Source organism: Anas platyrhynchos, chromosome 24 (genome assembly GCF_047663525.1).
Source record: "Anas platyrhynchos isolate ZD024472 breed Pekin duck chromosome 24, IASCAAS_PekinDuck_T2T, whole genome shotgun sequence".
Lineage (NCBI taxonomy): Eukaryota > Metazoa > Chordata > Aves > Anseriformes > Anatidae > Anas > Anas platyrhynchos.
In genome coordinates this window covers 3,868,607-3,877,500 of record NC_092610.1, presented here as the reverse complement: position 1 = coordinate 3,877,500, position 8,894 = coordinate 3,868,607, and the positions used below count along the sequence as shown (strand labels likewise).

General features: G+C 50.3%; 1 protein-coding gene across 3 annotated transcripts in view; it reads right to left on the bottom strand.

Moving 5' to 3' along the window:
- Positions 1-8,894, bottom strand: part of ARID1A (AT-rich interaction domain 1A) — a 60,970-nt gene that overhangs the window by 1,856 nt on the left and 50,220 nt on the right. For all 3 annotated transcript variants that reach the window (XM_038167253.2, XM_027443850.3, XM_038167252.2), the window contains 8 exons: positions 6,004-6,136; positions 5,460-5,632; positions 5,131-5,281; positions 4,872-5,003; positions 4,667-4,763; positions 2,377-3,250; positions 1,940-2,070; positions 1-1,093 (listed from right to left, as the gene is read on the bottom strand). The exon at positions 1-1,093 is cut by the window's left edge and continues 1,856 nt beyond it. In XM_038167253.2, the coding sequence (XP_038023181.1) occupies positions 1-1,093; positions 1,940-2,070; positions 2,377-3,250; positions 4,667-4,763; positions 4,872-5,003; positions 5,131-5,281; positions 5,460-5,632; positions 6,004-6,136 (2,784 nt within the window). The remainder of the gene's footprint in view (positions 1,094-1,939; positions 2,071-2,376; positions 3,251-4,666; positions 4,764-4,871; positions 5,004-5,130; positions 5,282-5,459; positions 5,633-6,003; positions 6,137-8,894) is intronic.

The following is an 8,894-nucleotide window of genomic DNA, read 5'->3' as shown; positions in this document are numbered from 1 at the left end:
AAGGGGAGAGGTCCAGCTGGCCAGAAATGTTGGCCAACGTGACCAGTGTGTTTTCACGCAGCATCTCCAAGCAGTCCCACCACCACTCCACCTTGTTGCAGCTCACCCCTTGGTCCTGCTCCTCCTCTTTCTCGTAGGTCAGGGGTGCCTGCTTGCGCTCTGGATGCTTGTGGTGTAGGAGAATCAGTTTCCCTAGAATCAGCAGCAGCCCGGGGTGTTTAGACATTTCAAAGTCATTGCCTGGCACAAACGATAAACTCCTGATGATATTAGAGACACAGATGCAGCGCTTCGCCAGAGAGTCCTGCCAGTCTAGGAGGGTGCAGAGAGGTGTCTCGTCTTTACTGTGAGGTTCGTCCTCCAGAATTTTTATATTTCTGTGGCTCTGAGCTGGACTAATGCCAAATGGAAACTTGCTGCTTTCCTTCGCAGTTTCTGAAGCTTTGACCTCTTCCTCCTCCCCTGACAGGGAGCCCGGACGTGCCGAAAGCATGTCGTCCATGGTGGCAGTTATCCTCTTCTCCGAGGAGCTGTCAGAAGGAAGGGTCTCTCCTTCCCTAGTGCTCGGATTGCTCTCAGCTGCTGAACGTTTCCTCAAGACAGAGTTGCAGGAAGCTCGTTTGTGAGTCAAAGGTAGTTCCATCTTGCTCTCAAAGTGGGTCTGAATGTGCTCGGTGGTATCTCCGCCACCGATCCGCCAGTGCAGCAGTCCACTGTCGAACTCCTGCACTCGCCCCAGCTTGTCTGAATAATCTACCACAAATGGGTCATTTTTCTGCACGACCTTGACTGGAAGCTTGTCAAATTTACTAACTAGTTTCTCCTCGCTGCTCTCTAGAGGTACTTTGTCCTTGCCTGAAAACGCAGCCTCCTCCTCTTCCTCGTCCTCTTCCTCCTCCTCACAGTTCAGGCTCCGTGGTTCGTCATCCTCCTCCCCTTCTTCATGAGAGGAAGATGAAGATCTGCAGAACCTTTCGGGATCTAATAGTGTTCTTTGCCCTGGGTCTCCCACCTCATATTCCTTCAGGATTCCAAAGATCTCGATCAGGCAGCGCCGGAAATACTCCACCAAGAGTTCCAGCAAGCCTGGCAGCTACAAGGGAGGAGAAAAACAAGAGGGGAAGGAAGGAAGGGAACAGTGATCAGAAAACAACATGGGCCAATATGAGCAACTGGGAAAGCAGTTCATAAAGGGCAAAGAATTTAAGCGGCGCTGTTAATTAATGGGATCTTTTCATGCTGGCAAGTAAACTGTTTGCAAAAGAGAGCCCTCCATCCTCTGAGAAAAGAACAATGGGAAAACAGACACTGACTGTCAGTATCCAACCCGCCCAACTCCACACACACATACCTGTGCACACAAACGTGGCTCTTGGTTCCCTTTCCTCTCTGGTTAATACACAGGAAGGAGAAGGGCAGTGCTAAGCAAAACAGCCTTTAGGGGACTGTGGAATGGGTTCTACGACAGCCACATTTGGCAACATGGCCACTAACACAGGCTGGGCCTCCAGACTGGCACCCAAGGCCTTGCTGTGCACTGACCCAGAGGGAAACACAGAGCTGGAGGGGAAAGTCATCAAAACCAGAACATACAACCTCCAGCCCTTCACAGTGACCTCGCTACAAAGCCCATTTTGGCCTCCCCACCATTCTTCCCTTTCTGTTTTAGAGGAATATTCCCCTCTGTGTTAGAGGCAATGTGTCTCACCAGAGAGGAGACAGCATGCACTTGCACGCCAACAAAATGTAAATACACAGGGCAGTGAGTAACCAGCATACATCTCCCTCAACCTGGAGCACTCTTCAGACCTCCACAGGTAGAGGGACACCTGGGAATATGGTCCTACAAGGGCATGAGCTGCTCTTTGCTATCTCATTGACAGAAAACTGTACCAAATTAGCACTTCAAAGACCTGCATCAGAGAGCATCTGCACCCACCTGGCTGAGGTTGAAGGTCATTATGCTGTTGTCATCATAGAGCAGGATGTTTATGGTATCTAAGGCCCACGTACTTTCAGCTAGCAGCCCGGACTTCAGAGACATCATCACTCTCCAGGCTTCAGGAGTTCCTGTAATATAAACACACGATACTTCCAGCTCCTGGAGTTTAAAAACAAAAAGGAGATACTTGATACTGCTTTCTGGTCCCACGAAGAGCAGAGCCTGCTTAAGATGTTGTACAGACTGTATGCAAAAGCAACCTCTCTGCAGACAATGCCGAGCACAAACATTATGTCTGATAACACAACTAACTTGCAATGCACACCCTGTATAAAGCCAGCAGAGCCCTACTGTTTGGCAGTGCTACACCGGAGAGTAACGGCAGCACCCACCCTTTGATGGGCACAAGCAGAAAAGCAGGAGTTTCCTCTTACCAATATCTTTTGCTGTCAGCCGCCTCCTTTGCTTCAGTACAGGTTGCGTAGCTTCTACTGATCCCGGAGGGAAGGTGATGTCTCGTCGGATCATGGGAGGCTGTACAGCTGCTGGTGTTATATGCGAGGCCGGGACTGGTGGTCCTGCCTTCTGCATTTTCATCCCCGAGTGCAGGAATGGAGATTTACTGGGAGAAGTGCGATTCTCCAGAGGTCTGGGCAGAGGTGCTGGGCTGGATACCTGAGGAATGTGATTCTGCATGCTAGGAGGGGTCTGGTAGTTAGACTGAGGGGGCCTGGTCATCGGGGGCACGGGGGCAGAGGGACCATAAGGAGGTTGCCGGTTCCCGTGGGAGGACCACGGTCCCTCGTGGTTTACCCTCTGTTCTGAATGCAGAATTTCATCTGTTCGAGTCACTCCGTGATAAGCAGGCCCCTGGGGCGCAGAGCCGGTGCTCTGCCGATTTGGATAGCTGTACCCTATTTCGTTGCGCCCTTGCCACATGGCGCCTTGCTGGGGGCCCTCTGGAGCAGACTGGATGGGGCCACCCATCATCTGAGGAGGCATATTTTGCTGAGCATTGGAGCCCGGGGGAGCCGAGACCCTGTCTCTGCCAAATTGGAATGGGAACTGGTTCTGTGGCCCTCCGGCAGATCGGCGGTCAGCAGCAGGGTATGTACTCCCATACTGGTTATACAAGTCCTGCTGGGGAGACGGCTGCGCAGTTTGCTGCTGGCTCGGCTGCTGGGTCTGTGCTGGAGGCAGCTGCTGCTGCGTCTGCCCCTGCCCGGCGCTGTACGGGACGTTGTACATCTCCCCTTCGTGCCGCTTGGCGGGCGGGCCGTAGCTGCCATCCATCGGTCGCTTGTAGTTCTAGATGGAAAAAGAAAAGGCATTGACAAGGTGAGATTATCTAGGCAGAAACAGGCAACCCGACCTCGGTGGGTAGGAATGCTCAGAGCCAGAGGACCTGCTCCACAGCATCGCCTGCACGAGGGCAAGACTTGTCTCGTAGCTAGTTAGCCATATCCACTGCGAGTTGGATCAGTCTTTCAGTTTTACAAGCCAAGACCAATTCCTTGTGGCTGGCTGTGTAGTTTCCTTGTGGGTTCTACAAGGATGCCTCAAGGGCAGAAATCTGCCCACAGAAAGGACTTTCCTGTAGAAAAGACCGGGCTCCACCATACGTTCACCACAAACCATACTGTGTACAGGTATTTGTATCCTTTCAAGTCCAGGAATTTTATCAGACCCTTGGTTTCTTAGAAAACAGATTTCTGCTGAAGTATCAAACAAGATACGTTAAAAACTGTTGTACTTCCTGCTTCTTCCTTTCCTGTAGATTTCAAAACATGTCAACGAAAGGAGCAAGAACTATTCTCCCCCCCGCTTCTTTTAAGTGCAAAAAGAGAAAGCAGTCGATTGCTAAGACAAAATTAAAATCCACGATCTCTCTTGCCTCCAAGGATCTGTGCTCTGTTATACAGTCAACTCAGCAGCTCTCCTGTCATGACTGGCTTCAGATGGAGCTCTAGGGCTTCAAAGATGACAAGTACCAGAGTAACTCGAACTCTTGGCTCACAGCCCCATGGCTCTGGTTGCAGAGCCAAACTGCAGAGCAGTTGGAATTATTCTTAGCACAGCTCTGCAAGTGCCCTCTCTATACTCTCCTAAACTAGAGGGCTCAAAATTATCATGAAAACATTATGGGTCTTGGCACTGATACCAACAGCAAATCATATATAAGGATTAAGGAAAGAGATACACATTCATTCAAACTCTGCCCTGAAAGAAAGTTGATAGTTTTGAGGAAAACAAGTAAAAAGCAGTGGGGCACTGCAGGTGTGCAGGCAGGCCAGAGCCTTTATCTGCAGGCTCAGTAAAGTAGAGACAAAAAAATCCTGGGTTGCCCAGAATGATGAAAGATCTATTCCTAACAAGTTCATTTCATCACTTTTACCAAGAAGTGTTACAGAAACAGTATGGGACTCAGACACTTCTAGAGGAGCCCAGTAAAGCTTCCTGATCTCCCGTTCCCTGACCAGAGCATGCACATCTAATGAACTACACAAGCTGTATTCTCACAATATTCCATTTTCCTAATGCAACACTGGAAACACTCATTAAAACGTCCTTTAACCTATTTGAAAACTGGCAAGAAAGCCTCCTGTACAAGGTTCTTAATTCTGTCCAGCACCTACACATTTATAAAGCAGACAGCATAGAGTTTTCATCACCCTCCTCTTATCCACTTTGCACATATAAAACTCCTCGTTTCTGGTAACCTACCTGCTGTTGCTGTTGATACATGGTAGTTTGCTGGCTAGGGAAGGGGCTGCCCGAGGATGTGCCTTGAGAGGAGAATTGATTGCCATAGGAATCATGTCTAGAGAAGGAAGAGATGCGTTATTTTTCTCATCAGATACACGCTTCACTTTCAGTCTCAGAGCTCTTGAACTGTGAAGAGCTGTTTGTGGCAACACCCCCCACACACCTTTGCTGCTGCTGTTGCTGCTGCGGGTAGCGGCTGGGAGAATACATCCCCGATTCCGGGGTGGAAGGCATGATGTTTGGCTGTGGAGTTCCAGCTGCTAAGTTGCCCTCAGGTCCCATGCCAGGCTCCGTCCTGCATGGAAACAAACAGAAGAAAACCATACGTCTGCTTAGATTCATCTCAGTTGGAAAAGGGTGGTCAGAGAAGTCACAGTAGCAATTACAAAGTAATCATTTCATGCATGGGTGCAAGTACCCACCTCACTCTGTCGTAAGGACCTCCGTAGGGATAGTGTGGCCGCTGTCCCATGGCCATGTTACCCATCCCTGGACCTGCAGCACGATTGTAAGGGTCACCCATACCACTGTTGGGGCCCTGCCCTGAGGACATGAAGGGATCGCTTCCTGGAGCTGAAAGATTGAAAGAAGGATCGATAAACATGTTAATCTCTGCAACAGAGAGATACGTCCCTTCTTTTGTGGAAGAAGGGCAAGCAGAAGGCTCCCACAGCACATTCCAGCATTCAGCCAGATTCAGGCATCAGTGCTCGTGGAGAAAAGGGAGAGCAGCACACGTGGACTTCCTTACCTTTCCTCATACTGCTGTAAGGATCTTTATTTGGCTCATAAGACATGCGACCCATCATGTCGGAGGTATTCATGCTGGGCTGGTACCCTGGATTTGGAGTCATGGAGTTCCGCTTCTGGAACGTAGGATCACTGCCATCTGTAAAGGCATCCTGAAGGCCCACTGAGTTACTCCTGATTAAAAAAAACAACACCACACATCAGAAACACAGGACTATAGAGATCCACAATGCTTCAAGATTCTTCTCCCCACACATTCCCTCTCAGTTGTTGGGTCCCCTAGAAGATCCGTGGTCATGCTCCTCCAACAGAGGCATGAAGAACTGCCCTTCTACAATACTATCCTCAGCCCCAGTCTCAAAGGCAATGATTATTCACACACAGAGTCAACACTGTTGCTGTGAGCCATTAACAAAGAGCAAAGCCAAGGAGCCCCATCAAAACAGGCACTTAAGGCTCCAGCCATCTGTGGTAGCGACGCTGAAGCAACCTCACGGTCACAGCTCGTGTCCAGCATGGTGGAAGAGGGTGCGGTGGTTTTGTACCTGATGCCTGGCAAAGGGGGCATCTGACTGTGTGGCGTAGATGCTGGAGTTGGTGGCTTCAAGTCTCCTCCTTCTGCCATGGAGCTGCTGGTGGACTGAGGTGTCTGAGGCCCCTGCATCGAGCCTGAACCCGCTGCAAGAACAGAAACGTGGTGTGAGCAGCTCTGCACCCTACAGAGGTAACCCAGAACCTCCCAGAACATCAGCCTCTAGAACAGCGGGTGAATAGTCCTTGAAGAAGGAGACGCATGAAACATGGCCAAAAAACTTCAAGGAGTTCAATGCTTACAAGGACACAGTGGGCCAGACCTCCCAGAAGAACCCCATATAGTAATGTAATGCTGAGGACATGTTAGTATGTATCACTACTTCACTTTGTTCCTTTTTACACACCACCACATCACTGTGTCACTGTGCTGAGCTGCCCAAACTCTCCAGCTTCAAAGGCTGAGGCTCTACAGTGCGGTAGGGAACGCGTTGCTTCTTGCCAAGGGACAACCCTTGACCCCTGGCCATCACATTCCCTTTCTACCCAAGGGAAGGTGGGTTTGAGCCCTCTCCTGTGATACTTCCAATCTTTGCAAGCGATGGGAACTGCAGGACTGCTGCTGAAGTCACTGTAACTATAACAAGGCTCCTCTGTCTGCTCTGCCCTTGCACTGGGGTTAGCTCACGCAGGTGAATTCGAGCACCACTCCCAAGGATTCCTGGAACAGGGAATGCCGGAGATGCCGGATCTTTCACCGAACACTGAAACCTGCCCAGCAAGTTCCCCGGCTCGGAGGGGTTGCTCTACGCTCCGGTAAGCTTTCATCAAAACTCCACTAAGCTTTCATCAAAACTCTCGGCCATGGTGTGTAATCCAGCAGTGCCGGAGCTCCAGGAGCTCTGCTCTGCCCCTGGATCCCTGTGACAGTGGCAGCTCTCAGGTTTATACGCTCCTGGCAGCTGGCAAGAGCTGAACTCTTAATTAATGTTTCCATTAGTTACCATCCCCAGCACCCGATATCCCTCAGCTTCAGCCCTGCTGGCTGATGACTCATTTCAGCTATTCATTAAAATCCTCCGAGGTCACGTCCAGGGCATGTTTGTTTACACCCCACCTTCCTGGCACCCTGTTCTCCTTCTCCGCGACTCCCTCCCAGCCCGGGGAGGTCTCAGCAGAAGGAAGGGCAGAGGCAGGCCCAGCGGGGAGTTTCATTCATGAGCTCTCCCCGCCGCCCTCCTTCCCTCGGCGGCAGCGGTTCAGTTCCGCTCGCTTCCCCCAGGAATTCGCTGCTCGTCTCCGCGCTGCCTTACAAATGCTGGCATCGGCAGGAAGAGGCCCCGAGACATTCCCTGCGTCGCTGCCATTTGGTGTTTGTCCCCACCCCCCGCTGTCCCTCCCACTCACAAATTTACACACGGTTGGAGCCGGGCCAGCTCCGTGCTCTGGGAATTAAAACCCAACGGCAGGCTGATTACGCCTCCCCGGGGACACGCTGCAGTTTGCGAGCGGGAACCCAAGATGGTTCATGGCAAACCCATGCTGAGTGCCCACAAGGCAATCCCCAGTCCACTTCAGAGGCCTTTCTGTAAACACTTTTGTTTTCTGAGGGTTGTGAACGCCGCCTGCATGGAAAGTGGCTCGATCGCTAGGAGCTCAGCCCGGACCAGTGGCCAACAGATCCTCTACGGCCACCACAAGCGGGCTGTGCACGACCACGTGGCATCACCTCCACCATTCACCAACTTCTGAAAAGTTCATTTTCATGGAATAGGCTCAAACAAAGCATAAGCCAACAGGTTATGAAGTCTGCAAGGAAAGCAAAGTCACCCATGTCAGCGTGGGATGACGGAGCCCCTCAGCCAAATGATGGGATTTCAAAATGCACCACTTCTGGCACTTATTTTTCAAACAGGGAAGTTATCCCCCAGGAATGGGAACTCCTCTCCCCATGCAAGTCTGTAGGATGCTGCTCAAAGGGCCTCAGGCACCCCTGGAACAGCTGTGCCCACTGGGACTCATTGTTTTGGGACAGCTCTTAAGTCTGGAGCTAAGGATGGGAGAGCCCTTTGAGCTGTGCCTTATGTCCTTGTTCCTGCTAATCCAGGGGGGCAAGAGAGAAGAAGAAAAGGAAAACGAAAGAGGAGCTAAGTGATAAGGCTGAAAGGGTCACAGCAACCATGCTGCAGTGCTGTTTCTGCATACTCCTGGCTGCAGGAGTCTGGAGTAAGATAAGTGGTGAGAGCAGTTTAAAAAGGAAATAGAGAACAGTCCTCACGTAGGAATCAAACCCATGGACTAAGTCAACAGAGCTGCACAAACGTGCAGAGTTTGGGATAGCAACCCCGTGAATTCCTACTGCCGATGTGCTGAAGGTATCAGCTGTACCACAGCCCTAGAAGGCAAACTCAGGACTTGCACATACCACATTAGCTAATAAATAAATAAATAAAACTGATGCACCATCTAATCCATTCTGACAGGCACCTAGTGCTGCACGAAGTTTTTACTGGCTTCCTAAACATCTCAGACCTCTCCAAATAAACTTCAAATGCTTTTAACTTCTTTGTTCCACTGCCTGGTATCTCAGGGGGAAAGAAAGAGGTTTTGGAAAGAAAGTGGGGAGGGATTCGGGTTCTAGTTTAAGTGGAACTCAGACACCACTTTAGACAGAAGTTTAGTCTAATGACACAAAAGTCATTTTCTCTTGCAGAATACACCAAGATTGAATCTACACTGGGACAGGTTTCCTGACTGGTAAAAAGATATTATTATTATTATTTTAAGAAAAACTCTGTAACCGAGAGGATAGATAGATATAGCTGTTAACAGTATATTTGGACAGGCACACTTTCAATCAAGGGCTTAACAAGGCTGAGACAACTGCAGTACAATCAAAAGAGGG